This window comes from Alligator sinensis, unplaced genomic scaffold (genome assembly GCF_000455745.1).
Source record: "Alligator sinensis unplaced genomic scaffold, ASM45574v1 scaffold314_1, whole genome shotgun sequence".
NCBI classification, from domain to species: domain Eukaryota; kingdom Metazoa; phylum Chordata; order Crocodylia; family Alligatoridae; genus Alligator; species Alligator sinensis.
The window spans coordinates 548,414-565,180 of NW_005842703.1; the positions used below are offsets into that span (position 1 = coordinate 548,414).

At 45.0% G+C, this 16,767-nt stretch overlaps 2 protein-coding genes across 2 annotated transcripts in view; both read left to right on the top strand.

Annotated features, from left to right (window-relative positions):
• Positions 1-4,422, top strand: part of LOC102385959 (cytosolic phospholipase A2 epsilon-like) — a 58,055-nt gene extending 53,633 nt beyond the window's left edge. The window contains exons 20-22 of the mRNA XM_006034082.3: positions 838-1,004; positions 2,594-2,780; positions 3,923-4,422. Of these exons, the coding sequence (XP_006034144.1) occupies positions 838-1,004; positions 2,594-2,780; positions 3,923-4,131 (563 nt within the window). The 3' untranslated portion in view covers positions 4,132-4,422. The remainder of the gene's footprint in view (positions 1-837; positions 1,005-2,593; positions 2,781-3,922) is intronic.
• Positions 4,423-9,119: 4,697 nt separating this feature from the next.
• The window catches only part of LOC102386211 (cytosolic phospholipase A2 epsilon-like), a 36,886-nt gene continuing 29,238 nt past the window's right edge, over positions 9,120-16,767 (top strand). The window contains exons 1-2 of the mRNA XM_014524901.2: positions 9,120-9,146; positions 10,016-10,105. Of these exons, the coding sequence (XP_014380387.2) occupies positions 9,120-9,146; positions 10,016-10,105 (117 nt within the window). The remainder of the gene's footprint in view (positions 9,147-10,015; positions 10,106-16,767) is intronic.

Sequence of the window (16,767 nt, forward strand, 5' to 3'; positions counted from 1 at the left end):
GCTCATTAGCATGTCCCTTCCCTTCCCCTCCCATTCCCCTTCTCCCACCTGCTAGTGCCACTATGCTCACATTCTCTGGCTGACCTGGAGGCAGAGGAGCTTATCCTGCCCTGCTGCAGAGAGCTGGGCTCAGCCAGAGATGCAGAGTTGGCAGGTGGATTTTCCCTCCCAGAGCCTACTCCCAGAATGGCAAAGAACACCTGGCGCAGTGGCAACACCTAGAGGGTGCACGTGCATCCCATGAGAGAGCTGGTGCACCCCATGACATGCTGTACTCCCTGCTTAGGCGATGGGCAGGGAAGGCAGGCGGGAGCACCGGTGGCCCCCCTGTGAGCACTGGCCAGGGAGTGGGAGCACTGCAGCTGCTTCCTGGCCAGTGCGATCGGCTGGGGGGGGGGGCCCCCCCCCCCCCCCCCACCCCCCCCTCCGACTAAGCTGGCACCAGTCACCTGTGACTCAGGGGCTAAGCAGGAAGGAGAAACTCACGGACTGCTCCTATCCCTGGGCTGAGCCCAGCTGGAGCAGCTCAAGAATGGCTTCCAAGGCAATTGGAGACAGCAGCAGCAGTAGCTGTGGGGCAGGAATGTTTAGTGGAAGTGCCACTGAACATGGAGGGGAAGGGATGCTTGGCAGCTGTAGAAAAGGAAGAGACTGAGGCCCCAGTGAAGCATGGCACTTGTGTTTAAATCTGCTTATGTATTAATATGCTTTGCTGTACTGGCTCCTGCCCTGCAGATGGGAGGAAAGGGTTAGGGTGCTAGTGAAAGAACAGGGTTGTTTCTCTAGTAGTTTTGCTTTTACATTTTCCCTTTCTGATGAGAACTATTTGCCTTTTAGATACTGTGTTAGACTCATCTCCCAATCAGCTCTTTGAACAAGAAAATCACCTGGGCCTGATAGATGCTGGATTTTTCATCAATAACAGTAGTTCACCGCTTCTAAGACCAGAGAGGAATGTGGATATCATCATATATTTAAGTTACACTACAGGGTCTCACGTTTTGGTGAGGAGAATCAGACTATTTGGGCTTTTTCCCCCATTTCTTGTTTTGTTTGTAAACATCTAGCATGTAGCCCTTTGAAATATTACTTATGATATTTTAATTATTTTAACTTTAATTAAATTACTTGGAATTATTGCTTTTCCATTTCCAAATGCAAGAAGAAAATCATTCTAGGAGAGAAAATTTGGCTACTGATTTGAATGGCATGAATCCTTGTTTGAGAAGCATTGATACATGCATTGCATTTAATTAATACATCTTGTTTTCATCTGGCCATCACTGATCTCTGGGCTTTAGAAACTGTAGAAGGGAGATAAGGCTCTGTAATACTATTTGTGGCAGGGGATACAGAGAGGTGTGCTGCTAGGAGTAGGTCTTTCAATGCAGCAATGAATCTACTTTCAGTTTCTTCCTGTGATTTTTAGGCTGTCTCTTGCTGATTTATAAATTTATTGAAAAATAATAAATTTATTATAAATATTATCAATGTAAATATAATCAAGATCCATCTTTTCTCAACTTGGGGTGTAAAAGGGATCTTTTGTGGTTCCCACTGAAATGTCTTCATCTTCAATTAGCATAAAGTGACTAATATTGTAGTAGATTTCAAGACCCTGTATAGGAAAGTTACATAAAGGGCCTTGTTACACAATCATTTTGGGCAGCTCCTGAAGCTCTTAACCCCTGGATTGTCTGCACATTAACATCTGAAACAGGTTTTAAGCACTCGTAGATTATTTAAAGTTATGCCATTCCAGAGCAGGATTATCTCTGATCTACGTTACTGAACTCATATTACACTAAGAGTGTAGACAGAAGTGCAGCTCCCCCCTGTAACTAAGAATGCTTTGCAGGATCCCTTCTACAACCTGAGTAGAGAAAATATTGTTCTTGTCACAAATAATATTACAGAGTCTTATCTAGCTTTAAACGTTTGTGGTTTATAAATGTTCCTCTGTTTGTCTGGGCATGTCTACATGTGTGCATTTACTGCACAGTAACCAAAATTACTGTACAGCATGGCATGCGTCCCACATGCATGCCTATGCTGCACAGTAAATATGGTGACTAATGCCGACTTGAGTGTAAAATTGATACCTGCACCATGCAGGTATCAAATTTACACCCGATTAATTACTGCACAGTGACGCACATGTAGATGCCTTACTGTGCAGTAACACTGTGTATGTGGACTGACTTGGGACTAACTTTATTCCTAAATCAGTCCACACACGGTGTTAATGTACTTTAATGCCTGCACATGTAGATGCTGGCCTATTCCCACTTACTGCACAGTAACTTTTACTGCACAGTAAATTTAAGCTGGTGTAAATGCACGTGCGGACACACCCTCTCTGTAACCACGTGGTTATTTTGTGTCAAATACTTTGGGTGGGACCAAACCCCAAATGTATTGTACATATTATTCTTTATAATTTATAGATCTCAAAATGTACGCAGTCTCTGGCATATGTCAGGATGGTCATACAAGTATTACGCTGTGATGTAATATTAGTTGATGAGCTTCAGGAAATTCAAAACTTAAGCTATTTGGTTTCTAACACTGTTTGCTGCTTTGCCCTATCTAGCCTCTAGAGAAGGCCTGTAAGTACTATATGAATCAGAAAATCCCATTCCCCAATGTTTGCCTGAGTGAAGAGGATAAGAAAAATCTGAAGGAGTGCTACGTGTTTCAAGATTTAGATACCCCTGGATGTCCTATTGTGCTATTTTTTCCACTAGTGAATGACACCTTCCAACATTACAAAGCACCTGGTAAGTTATGAAAAACAGCACAGCATTCAGCTCATTTGATAAATATCTTCTCATGTGGGGGTTAGCAACCTATGGCTCCAGGCCAGTTCTGGCCTGGAGAAGGTCTGATTTGGTCTGTGTTTAACTAGAGGTGCACTAATTCCTCAGACATTTCATTCAGTCAGTGTTTTACTAATGGTGTGCTGATCACCTCCGCCACTCCACCTAGTTGCTACTCTGCTCGCTGCCACCGGAGAATGGGGCCCTTGGTACCAGCCGCATTGCAAGTGGTAACCCACACTTGCTGACCCATGTGGTGCTCTCAAATATTTCTGTTGTGTGTTTCATCTGGGCATTTAATCATGTATTTGGGCTTTCAGAAGGGCAAGAAGACAGCTTTGTTTTTAGTATAAATATCTACAGTGGCTGTCTTGCTATTTACCCTTCTGATGGTGCTCATCTTTTCATTGGCTTTGACATTGCCTTGCACATTGTGGTGTGTTCTGGAGCTGTCTCTCTTCTTTTTTTTTTTTTAATTTCCATCTCCCAGATCCTCAAACACCTGTTCTTCTCCACATGTTGCTAGGGAGGCATTGCCCCTTTCCTGCTTGTGGCAACCCTGTGTCTGGGAACCCAGGGCACAGGGGCAGTGGTGACTTTCCAGTTGTCACTATGGGCAGCAGTCTTTTTTTTTTTTTTTTTTTTTTTTTTTTTTTTTGGCCCTACCATAATTATGCCACTGAATTGTGCTGCTTCAGCAGTGCAAAAAGATCTTAAACCTGCCTTTAAAGTACTACATGAACTTCCCTGGAGCCCAACCAGATCCTTACCTGGCCCTAGGCAATTTTCTGCTTTGAGAGGGCAGTCACATGTTACAAAATCACTTAAATTGCATCAGAATTGGGCACCTGAAATTATGGCTCAGTCTTGTCTGAGGCTGCTGTTACTAGGCTGCAGGAAATTATGAAACTGACAGGTCTCTTCCTCAATCTACATCATATCAGCCACCTAATAGTCACCTGACTAGGAAATCATGATCTACAGATCAAATTACTGGAGTACATCAGAAACATTTGTTAAAATTTTCCCAGAACAATTAGATTAATATTCTCTCTCACTGGAGGGATCAATGCAGTGCCTTCTTTAATTGTTTTTTCTCCTAGGTGTGAAGCGCTGCTGCTCAGAGATGGAGGAGGGCAAGGTTGACCTCACCAGTCTGTTTTCACCCTATTCTATGTATGCAGTTAAATACACTGAGGAGAATTACCGTCGGCTGCTGAATCTTAGTGAATACAATGTGCTGAATAATGCACACCTGATTATCCAGGCCTTACATACTGTAGTACAAAGGAAAAGGCAATGTTGGAAATAATTGCCATTTCAAAAGCCTGTATCTTCTGGGATGAGATTTTTGTAGCTCATAGATGGACCACGGCTTTCTGATGATTAGCCATCAGAAGAAACTTAACTTAACATTTTGCCACAGAAGAAACTTAACTTGGGTGCCTGAGTGGATTTTCTTTTATCCCCATAAAATGGCTGACCTATGTAATCAAAGTTTACTATCTATGAAGACCTTATACTTTGTTTCCTAATCAAATTAATTGCAGAAACCTTGTAGAATACTGTTGAAATTAAATTGTAAGTCATTTTAATCCAATAAAGTATAATTTATAAATTCTATTAATTGTTTTAAATCTTTAAGAAGGTATAAATACCATAATACAACATGGTTCTTCATCATTGGGCGTGTCTACATGCAAAATTTAATGCAACTGAATATACTCCGACTCAATTTGAGCTGGAGTAACCTCATTCTCACATCACCATCTACACATGTATTTAAGTGCAGTAATTTACTGCACTGCTGGATACCACTTGTATCTCACAGGACTATCCAGCAGTGTAGTAAATTAGTCTACTGCACTTTAATTGCTGCACATGTGTAGACGGTGATGCTTTACTGTGCAGCATATTAGCCTACTAAGCAGTAAAGTGTCTCATGTAGATGTGCCTAGTAGGAAGAATGGAAAGGATTGGGAAGAAGTGAGGTGTTTTTGCTCCTCCAACTTTATTTCCCCAAGTCAACAATGTGAAGACAGGGCTGGATGCTTAGGACAAAGCAGAAGCAGCTACTTCTAGTTTGTGAATATTAATGCGCAGCTGCCAGCAGCAACTACTTTTTTTGTCCTCCACTCTATGTCTTCCCCCCTCCCCCCCCAAATCAATTCCCATGGCATTTGCCCCTAGTTACACCACTGATCTTAGTACAGTGTACACCCAAATCCAGCAAGGTGCTTTTTCTTCCTTCAAAATTTTCTTCCACTGCTGCTGTTCTCCCTAGTGACTTCCTCTTCCTTCTTGTGACTCCTGAAGTTGGCCTGGTCCTGCTGATCTGTCTGTTGGCACAATCTTCAGGACAGAGAGAAGAATCAACTGCAGCAGTGCTTCCTCCTGTCTGTGGGAACGGATGTGGAAAGGGCGCATAAAGCTATCCCTTCTTTCCTACCAGCCTTGTCCTCAAATGGGAGGCACCAAAAATTAAAAAAGGACACAAGAAAGTGTTTAATTAGGAGTCCTGTACTCAGGCATAGAAGCAAGACAGAGAGCATACCCATGAGAAGTTGAAACTGCTCTCAAATCTTGAAGGGCTGTATCAAAGTGGTTGGAAACACAATTAGGATAAATATCCCATTCAATCAACCATCAGGAATAAAAGAACAATAAATGGCTTCTTGACTTGAATTGGACATATAAGAGTAAGGAGAAATCTTTTGGATGAAATATTCATATTAATGCCCAAATTGTATATTAATTTTGCTGCATTGTTTTTGTTGTGTGTTTGTGCAAGTGAGGTGGAGGAAGAATCTGAAAGCCCAAACATTTCCTTTTTACATATTTGGACTGGAACATTTTGTTTTTTCAATTTGAATGACTTTTTTTTTTCAAATTATCTTTTAAAATGTGTTTATAAAGAGAGGAAAGCCCATCTCAAACTCAAAATGAGATGTTTCATTTTAATTTGCGCAAAATGTGTTGCTGGATGTCAAGCAGACTTTAAAAAAAAGGAACATTCAGACAACCAAAAACATTCATTGCTTCTAGAGCTTTGTACTAGAGTTACACACTGCATTCAAGCAGGTGGCTGGTAGCCTGCAGCATGTACTACCAGTAGTGTAACTTGGTTGAAGTGAGTGGGATGCTGGCCTTAGGCATTGGCCTAGTGGGGATGCTGAAAGGTGCCCCCATTCCTGCAGGGTCTGCACACTAGCAACAGCAGCAATAACCAGGACAGGTAAACCAAGCCATAGCTGCATCAGCAGAGGACTTCATTGAGTCCCTGGAAAGGTAAGGCTCTCTCCCTTCTGGCACCCAGGATGCAAACCCTGCTAATTACACCTCTATGTAGTACAACCAAAAAGAGCCACAAGCTTGTGTATATGTGAGATCTGTATCCTATAAAGATTGAAGTGACTTGGCATACGATTGCTTTTTGAAACATTTTAAGACTTTTTTTTTTTTTACCAGGAGTGATGTCCATCCACTATAATAGAATGCCAGTATTCACTGTAAAACAGCAAATATAGTATAGTGGTCATTGCATTCCACAAACAAGATATGCTGATAATAAATCTCCATTTTACTGATAAACTTTGTGTCCTAATGAAAGCTGAGCAAAGTCGAGTATTTTGTTTCAAAATGTATCTTGGTTTTTTTCAAAAAGGCAACCCCCACTCCAAAGCTAGTGAATAGGTTTACAGTCAAATCACATTTACGATCTCTGCGCAGTTATCTCCACATACCTATTTTTTGTGAAGTGCCTGCTAGGCAAATTAGTCCAGGGCATTTAATCCTTAATTACTCAATTTGGCAAAGTTTAAAATGGTCTCCTTAGCAAGCCAAATCTCAAGTATGATTTTCTTCAGTATTGTGTTGAGGATTTAGTGTCCCAGGTCCACTGAAGTTCCCACTGACACACACATTTGGCTATTGCACTTGGATCCACACACTGGCCCAATACACTCATGGTCTCCCTTTGATCAAGGTAGGTTCCAATCATTGCGTCTGGCACATTTTCTGGAAAGAGATGTTATATCTAGCATCCCTTTTTTAGCAGTGAGACCTTATAGCCTAGCTACCTTCAGCAGCAGGAAAAGTGCTGATACCCCAAGTCTTCCTGTATTGTAAGCAAGTCATTCTCAGAGCTCTTATTTTGTGAGTGCTCTTGGTTTATAGTTTACTCCCTTAGGACACAGGCTAGTAAAAGAAATCAAAGACTGATATTGCAGAGATATTCATAAAAGAATCACTGCAACCTAATAAAAAAGGTCAGCATCCCACTCACTTCAACCAAGTTACACTACTGGTGCCCTTGTGAAGGCCCAGCAGGGGAAACGATGCTGAGGGGAAACCAGCACGTGTTTGTCACGGGTAGATCCTGCCTGACAAACCTTGTAGCCTTCTATGACCAAGTCACACACTGCCTGGATGCAGGAGCCGAGGCTGATGTCATCTTCCTGGACTTTAGGAAGGCCTTCGACACAGTCTCACACCCTATCCTCATTGGGAAGCTAGCAGACTGTGGAGTGGACGCCTACATGGTCTGGTGGGTGGCCAGCTGGCTTAGGGACCGCACCCAGAGAGTGGTGGTGGATGGTTCCTTCTCAGCCTGGAGGGTGGTGGGCAGTGGGGTCCCGCAGGGTTCGGTCCTTGGACTGGTATTATTTAATATCTTCATCAGCGATTTGGACAAGGATGTGGAGAGCATCCTCTCCAAGTTCGCTGATGATACCAAGTTATGGGGCAAAGTTAGTACACCGGAGGGCAGGGAGCAGATTCAGGCCGACCTGGACAGGTTAATGGGCAGAGAGAACTAGGATGCAATTTAATATTAATAAAGATAAATGTAAGGTACTCCACCTGGGAAGGGGGAACCCCCAGCACACCTATAGGTTGGGGAGTGTCCTTCTCAGCAGCTCAGAGGCAGAGAGGGATCTTGGAGTCATAATTGACTCCAAGATGAACATGAACTGGCAGTGTAACGAGGCCATCAACAAGGCCAATCGCATCTTGTCGTGCATTAGCAGGTGCATGACTAATAGATCAAAGGAGGTGATGCTCCCCCTCTATGCGGTACTGGTCAGGCCGCAGTTGGAGTACTGTGTCCAGTTCTTGGCGCCACACTTCAAGAGGGATGCGGAGAATCTGGAGAGGGTCCAGAGGAGGGCCACTCGCATGATTAGTGGCCTTCGGGAAAGACCCTACGGGGGTAGGTTGAGAGAGCTGAATCTCTTCAGCCTTCACAAGAGACGGCTGAGGGGAGATCTTGTGGCCGCCTATAGATTTATTAGGGGAGGTCAATGGGGAATAGGTGACGTGCTGTTTACTAGGGCACCCCAGGGAGTGACTAGGAATAACGGGTGTAAACTAGTTGAGAGTGGATTTAGGTTAGATATTAGGAAGAAATTTTTCACAGTAAGGGTGGCCAGGAGCTGGAATGGGCTTCCAAGAGAGGTGGTGCTATTGGAGGACTTCAAGAGGAGGCTAGATAGTCACCTGGCTGGGGTCATCTGACCTCGGTCCTCTTTCCTGCCAGGGGCAGGGGGGTCAGACACGATGATCCATTGTGGTCCCTTGTGACTCTACAATCTATGAATCTATGAAAAAATGTCTTGCTTTTCACAAAGCCATGTTACCATGCCATGCATATAATAGGAGCATACCTTTCATGTAGGCGCATTGCCCTGGGTGTTGTGAGATGATATTGCCTGACTATGTTTTGTCTGTATAGTTTTGTTTTGACCATGCTGATTGCCAAAGTTCTTTGGCATAGGGAGAGGTGATACTATAAGGAGCCTGGTGCTGATATTAAACAATTAAATTTAGCAATCCTTGGTAGACTAGTAGCTTTCTGTTCTTAACCAGTGTAATCAGATTGAGAGTCGAGCCAAAGACTACCCTTCACCAGGTCTTTTGACCCATGCTAACTATCATGCTGTCTCCACATTATCAATGATGTAGCAGACTACACATTGTTACAATTTATTATTATTTGTCATAAGCCCATTGCTGCGAAGGATGTATTTCAGCATCTCCTGTCCTCGTCACTGCATCTGCAATGAACTGTCTCCCAATTTAGTCACCCACAAAATTCATTTCCCCAGTGTGAGAAACTGGGAGGAGATTTTTTGTTTAAGAAACCAGAGAGAGGTGGGGCTCTGAGTCAGTTTATAAAACAGCTGTTCATCCACTTCTGCTGGTTTAAACACTATAAATATATTTTGGGAGTCACTGTGAGCTCTGAGATGTAGCATTCAAATTCCACTGGCAGTGTTTTATTTACATTTAACAGAAGCCATAATGGAGTCATGTGCCAGTTCACCTCAGGTAAGAAAGCCCTAAGACAACTTAAGGTTCTTGGAGTTGCCAGCTTATTCAAAGTATGTATAGTGCCAAGGAGGTACTAATAGTCCTGCTTTAGGATTAATTTTTATTATATTAATTGCTACTCATGGCTCTTTCCAGGCTGGGGGAAAGGGAACTTAGCTTAAGGCACTTAAAGCCTAAATGAAAAATGATAATATGGTATGGGGAGGGAGGAACACTGGAAACAAAAGAAAGCAAGGGAAAGAAGCAAACCCCTTTGAGGAAGTAGGTTTATTTACAAAGATTTCAGATCATATGGGGTTTTGGCATGGTTCATGGTTTTTATTGACTCAAAACGTTTTAAAAATGTAATGTAATTAGCCCTCCAAGATGGAATAAGCATCAGAGAGTAAGATTCAAGTCACAGAGTAAATTTTAATTCCAGATTTGGAGTGGGGTTGTAGCTGTAAAAGTCTCAGAAATATGCAAGATGCCAGGTTGTTTTGGTAATATTGTTTACTGACCTGCCTATGTAGTTGAGAGAGATGTTAGACAAGTTTTTGGGCATATGTGCCTTCTTCATGTCTCTACATTCAGTTTATAGAAAGAGGTTTGCTGTTGCTGGAATAGTCACAGCCAAGAAGTCCCTTCTTCTTCTGCTGTGTCATAAAGGTGGCTCTTATGTGGTTTTTGTGCTTACATGCAGACCACTTCAACAAACTAAGATGTAAAACAATGGTACTTGGGGTACCAGATGAGCACTGTCACCTGCTGAGTCTTTGTGCAGAATTCTTCTTATGCACTTTGAGCCTTTGTTACTGATAATGAAGAGTAATACTGGGGGAGGGAATTCTTTTGGTCAGTGTTACCATTTACCTTTTCTGCTTCAGGACGTGATGGGCACTAAGACAAAAATATTGGAAAAGGGAGAAGTTACTCAGATGAAGATGTGCACAGAGCAGTGGATTTCTGATACTAAGGTATTATAAAAGAGAATTTCAAAATCAAACTGCACTAGGGATTTCTTTGCTGGGTGGAGGGAAGGAAAAGACAGACATTCATCCTCTAATTAGTGACCAACGAATCCAGGTTTCTAGATGAAACACACTAATGCTTATCATTGTAATCGTTTGATTTCTCCATCTTTTAATCCTGTTAAAGTTCCATTTCTGCATTTTATGTTTGTCATATTGGAAACAAACATTCTTTTAGTATCTATGTTACTTTAAAAGGGATTGGTTTAAAGGGCCCTTCTGTTGTAAAATATACATTTTTGAAGCTAGGATATGTTTACTGCTGATATAAGTGGAAGTGACATCAGTGGAGTTGTGTCTTTTATATCCAAAACAAATCTGGGTCCTCATCTCCCTGAGGTTTCAAGCTACAATGTTCAGGGTAAATATTAATTTTGGACTCTGTCAGAGGCAAAATAACCAAAGCCAAGGGCTTCCAGGCAAATTAATGCATATTATATGAAATTTTCCCTGTGATAAGTCAAAGTACATGTTTGCCTCAAAAAGAAAGCTCTTTATGCTGACAACCTTTCCAGCCATGGCCCTGTCTATGGTTATTTTTGATGAAGTGTCTTGAGACGGGAGTCTTAGTGTCACCCTAAGCCCTTCTACTTTAATTGGTCCCTGTGGGCCTGGCTTTGGGCATAGGCACAGCAGAGAAGTCACACTGGTCTAACCAGCTGGCAATCCTTTCTGATGAATACATCATGTTATTCTTTCCATGTTGATTGTCTCTTTTACCTAGTGTGCAAATTGAAACTTAAATTTATGCAAAAAGAGATCCCATCTTCAAAATAAGCTCTCATGTACTCAACTAGAAGCTGATGGCTGAAGGTCAAGTCTGGTCAATTAATTTGATAAAGACATATCTGATTAATTGAATTTCCACCCAATATTTGAGAAGACCTGATCCTGCACCACTGATATCAATGGGAGCTCTGCCGTTGATTTCAATGGGTGCATGATTGAGCCCTTTGTGTATGAGGTAATAATATTTGTCAGGGTGCTTCCTATTCAGCCCACTGAAGAATACACAGCTAAATTTGACACAGCTGAATAGATTTGCAGCTATATAAAAGGCTGTTCTTGTGCATATTGGTAATAATGTTGGTCAACATTTTCCAGAATATGATCAATTGATTGTTTTCCCTTCAATTTCCATGGACAAATTAGTAGAATTAAGAGTCTCTGTTTCTTTAGCATCTGTTGCTGTCTCTGTCTCTTTATTAAACTGTCTGGGAAACATCATACATTTTGGTAAGGTCATAGTAAATTCCAAATACACCAACCATTTAGGGAACTGCTCCCTTTCGTTGATTACTTTTATGGAATATATTAATATGCTATGTAATGTCTTATTATTTTTTTTGCAGTTCTGCAGTGTTTCTCATCCAATGATCATAAACTGTTTTATAAACAGTGAACCAGATACTTCAGCTCTTTTTCAGTGATTAATTTAGTGAAATCTGTGAGATTTGCCTATTAATCATTAAGTACCCAGAGCATCCTCTAAGCCAGGGGTGGGCAAAATACAGCCTGCGGGCTGCATCCGGTCCACCAGGCCATTCTGTCTGGCCCGTGGGGCCCCTAAAAATTTTAGAAAATATATCATTATGTGATCCTGGTTGCCTGTCAAAGATGACAGGAGACAGGGGCAGTAGGACCCAGAGGGAGCTGGCAGAAGTCAGCAACAAAGCCAGCCTGGCCCTGCCCACCCCCCCAGTCACAACCCCCTCCCCCCCACATCCTGCAACCAGAAGTCTCTACCTGCTGCTCCAGCACCATGTGTCTGCATCTCCAGACTGCAGGAGTATGGGGCCCATACCAGTGCTCTGGGGCCAGGAGCAGGATGGTGGGTGGGTGGGGGTGTGTCCATGCAATGAGGGATGGGGAGAGAGAGAGACAGAGAGCAATGAGGGAGGGAGAGGCTGTGTGCATGTGTGTGTGTGTGTGTATGTGTGTGTGTGTGTGAGAGAGAGAGAGAGAGACTGTGTGTGTGTGTGTGTGTGTGAGACTGTGTTTGCGCTCATATGTGTATTATATACATATACACACACTATATATGTATGTATATGTACATTCGTATATATATATACTTTTATACATTCATATATATGGATGCAATATGTGAATGCATACAAATGAGGAAGGGAGAGAAGGAAAGTGTGTGTGTTCATAGGGCAAGTCCCACATGCACACTCCACAAGACACATGCACCCACACCCCCCTCTCATACCCCAGCCACCCTACCCCAACACACATCCTCCACAAGCCCCATACCCACCCACACCCCACATATCCACATGCTCCCTCACCCCACATTCCCACACCTAACAGCCTCACCACAAACCTATCTCCATGCCCCCCCCCCAAATATACAAGAGTAAGACTTCATTTTAAGCTGTTGTGCAATCACCTTTATGTACACTACACAAATGCATGTAATTCAGGACAAAAATATTTTTTGAAATCAAATTAATGAATGTTGTAGAGATTTAATTTTTAGAATATAATTTGGTATTTTTCTGGTTTTGAGATGGTAAAACCCCTTGCTGAAAGGAGTATTTCTGGGGGCAAGGGGAGGGACTTCTGGTGGTAAAAGTTAGGGGTTAGGGGGTGGGACATCTGGTCAAAGATGGTGACCAGGGACAGGGCACCTGTGAAGGGGTGGGGCTACCAGTGTGGCCCTTGACACCTTGCCAAAACTCAGTAAGCAGCCCTCCAGCTGAAATCATTGCCTGCCCCTGCTATAACTCTTCTTTTTCTCACCTAAGAAATGCATTAAAACATCTCAATTTATGAATTGGCCCCAAATCTTATACTACACACATTTATATTTGAGTATATGTCTACACAGCCCAGGGCTCAGCAAAGCTAATTGGTAGGCCTGTGCGAGTAGGCAGGTATTCAGTCCGGCTTCGGATCCGGCTGCTTCAGATGTCAGCAATCTGATCTGGAGCCTCTTTGATCTGGCTGAAGCAGCTCCAAAGCTTCAGAGCCACCTTAGAGAACTGGCCATAGGTTATAATGGGGGATCAATGAAATATCTATAACTTTGTTGTTTTATCTCCAATATGAGTGAAACTTGTAGGGGTGGTAGCCTCTGCTGCGAGCATGAAGCCTGCCAAGTTTCAAGAAGTTAGGTTCAGGGGTTTAGGGGGAACTGCACTCCAAATTCTTGAAAGCAAAACTCCTGTCATTCTGTGCCCACCTAACCTCGAACAGCTGTTCACGTGCTGCCTTGGTGCGGGCAGTCAGTAACAGGCGTACCAGTATTTCTTGTAGACCCTGAGGTAGATACCTGTGACCTAGGTGGTTTCCTGCCATGACTTTGGATGTAATTTCAGTGGAGGGGTAAACCGCCAGGGGTTCCTCAGTGGTAGGTAGTCAGCTAGATGGCTGTCCATAGGCTCCACCTCCCCTACACCCCAGCCTCACGCCAACCTTCGGTGGGTTCCTAGATCTTGAGTCGGCTGTTCCTCCAACGCAGCTGTGCCCTTGACCCCAGCACTCTCTTGGATCTTGTGTCCCGAGCATTTTTCTCCTACAGCAGTCCAACTGACCTACTAGCTAGCCTAAGCTGGACCTCTTCCTGCCCAGAGCTACCTCAAGCTGGAAGAAGCCAACAGAAAAAAAAGTAATGGAAGGAAGTCGCCCTGCCGGCACCTCTATGCTGCACTCTATTCCCCTTAACCGAGACCTTTTCCCCACTAGGGTACTTAGTTCACTTGCGTTATTTGTCCCGCCACCACAACCCCTCCAAAAGTGGGGGGGGGAAAAAGAGAACGAAACAAAATTATGAGTTGGGGAGGGTCTGCTTGGTTCCCTCCATGGCCCTACAGTTAGGACATGGTGGTGCCTCCTCATCACCTCCCTGGTATTTCTTCATTCCCATCCCCGCCAGTCAGTCTTCCGTACCTGGTACCTGGGAACACTCAGGGTGATGACCCGTCATCTGGCCTGGGATGGTTAAGTCTCCTCTTCCTGGCCCCTTGCTTCCCTCATGCTGCTGAATGTGGCTTGAGAAACTGCTCTCCCTCTATGTTGTCTTTGGCGTTCTGCTTCCAGTGCCTCGTGGTCCTTCAGGCTCTGGTCTGCCGCTGCCTGTGCTGCGAGCTGCTACCACGTCTGTCACTGCCCCTCTTCTGGGCTCTACTTCTCGCTGCAGACTCCAGCCTCTGCCAGTGCAGAGACCCTCTGCTGGCTCTCCTTTCTCCCGGGCACACCAGGCATTGCTGGTGCAGAAAGCTTACACCAGCTCTCTTTCCTCCAGGGCACACCAACCATCATCGGTGCAGAGAGCCTATGCTGGCTCTCCTCTCTCCTAAGTATGCCAGTTGCTGCCAGAGCAGAGAGCTGCCACTGACTCTCCTCCCTGCATGCCCCAGCCTCCACTGGTGATTCCTTTTATTCCTGCCAGCCGGTGATTGCCAGTGACATCACCGGCCGCCCTAAGCTGTATAAATGCATGGTTTATAACTTGCGCGGGTTCCCCTCTTTGCTCTTGCAGCGCCACGGGCCCTGTTACAGATTAGTTTTCTTGTGTTTTTTTCTCTCTCATCCATGGCCCCCACCTTCGGAGCCCCTAGGGTGTGATTCAGGGCTCTTTCATCTGATCGCCCCTGGGACACATGTCTATGTGTTGCACCACAGGGTGGGGGGTGAAAACTGCAGGGGTGGTAGCCCCTGGTGAGGCCACAAAGCATGCCAAGTTTCCAGAAGATAGGTGCAGGGATTTGGGGGAAACTGCACCTCAAGTTGCTGACAGGCAAAACTTGTGACACAGATGACCGTGTGTGTGTTAAGGTGCAGCAAGATGAAAACTGCATGGGTGGTGGCCCCTGCTCAGGCCACAAAGCATGCCAAGTTTCAAGAAGATACGAGCAGGGGTTTGGGGGGAACTGCACCTCAAGCTGCTGACAGGCAAAACTCATGACATAGATGACCCTGTGGTTTGTACATTCAAACAAGCACCTAACCTCATCACTGGAACTGAAGCCAACTTCCTACAGCTCAAAACACAAAACCTGCCAACTATCTCCAGTACCCCCACAAACTGCGTGCCAGAATCAATCAAACACCAAAACCCAACTACCTGTGAGGGCACATTCCTCACGAAAAAAAACACTGTCTCCAGTCTCTCAGGCCTGATCCTGAGAGGGAACAAATTACAATGCCAACCACTTTTCAGAGCTGGGCCTATGAACTGCACTTCATCGGCCTCCTATGTAATAGGTACAGAAACTCAATATGCACAATGGAATTCTGGCACACTGCGACCTGCCGGACATCTAACACCCCAGGCACCTCTGCACTTTTACCTGCATTGCTACATCCCTCTTCCCCCACTACGCCCCACCCCAGCCTGTCCTTCACCCCCTGATGCCTCCATTTCCATTTTCACTGACTGGCTTTCTTGCTTGCTTCTTGATTACTCCTTCTATCCAAAACCAACTGCAGGTACTTCCTCAACCAGACAAAGGGGTTTTCAACTCAGCTGGCATCCCGGGCAGCTAAACTGAGCTCACTGGGAGCCTCACAATTACACTGCAACCAGCAAGCATCAGGCCTGTCAAAGACGTGACAGGTCTGGGCATTCCCCAGCCAGGACTTTGTGTGTGTGTGCATTAGCTGGAGGTTATGGCACCTCCTACCTGCCTTTCACCAGGGGATCATTGGTCCTAGCATTTACGGGGCTGCCACGCCAACAGCAGTCCCACCAGGCATCCCTACCCTGGCAGGGTGCAGTTTTAGTCATGCCCAGGACCTGGGGCCACCTCCTTCCCCATAGCCCCAATCCCATACCTCCAAATACATCCTGCCAGGGGAATGAGCTCAGCAGGGACATGTTCTTCACCTGCTGGCTGGTGAGGTAGTTAATGTCCCCTCCAGCTGAGAGTGGGGAATTACTGGTTTTTAAAAATCTCAAAAAAGGAAGTTGGTGCAGACGGAATGAGGAGGGTGGCACTCAGTCTGTCTGCAGGTGGAGCTTGGGGAACCCCAGCAGTGGGAGGTTCACCTTTAGGAACACCAGCTGCTCCACCAATGTAGGATCCAAGCAGGTGTGGTTGGGTGTCACAACATCCCCAGCAATGCTGAACACCCTTTCACTTAGAACATTGGTCCATGGACAGGACAGGTGTTGCCGGGCAACTGTGGCCAGATCCAGCCACATCTGGCTGCAGTTTGCCCAGGAGGCCAAGGGGTCACAGCCCAGTGGCTCCTCAGCAAGCTAAATAGCCACTGAAGCCTCGACACTACCTGCCCAAGGCTGGGGTCTGGTGCATTTGGACCCCAGCATTGAAGCCATGCCCATGGCCCACATTGGCAGTGGCTGGAATGGAGGAGACTGGCTGGTGCTGGTGCTAGGAGTGCTGGCACAGGAAAGTGGATCCCCCTCTTCTACATCCCCTCGCTTCTGCACTTCAGCCTCCCTGACTTTGTTCACCAGCACCTGCATCCTGTGATCAAGGGTTTTGGGGCTGTCAGTGAACATGCTCCCCTTTACCCTCAGGGCGCACCTGCCTGCCATCGTGTGGACCATATTGGACCGCAAGGGAGCCGTCTCCTGATGCCCTCCTTCAGCTGCCTCACCAGTGCCTGCATGTCTGATGACAGCAGCCTGCCCC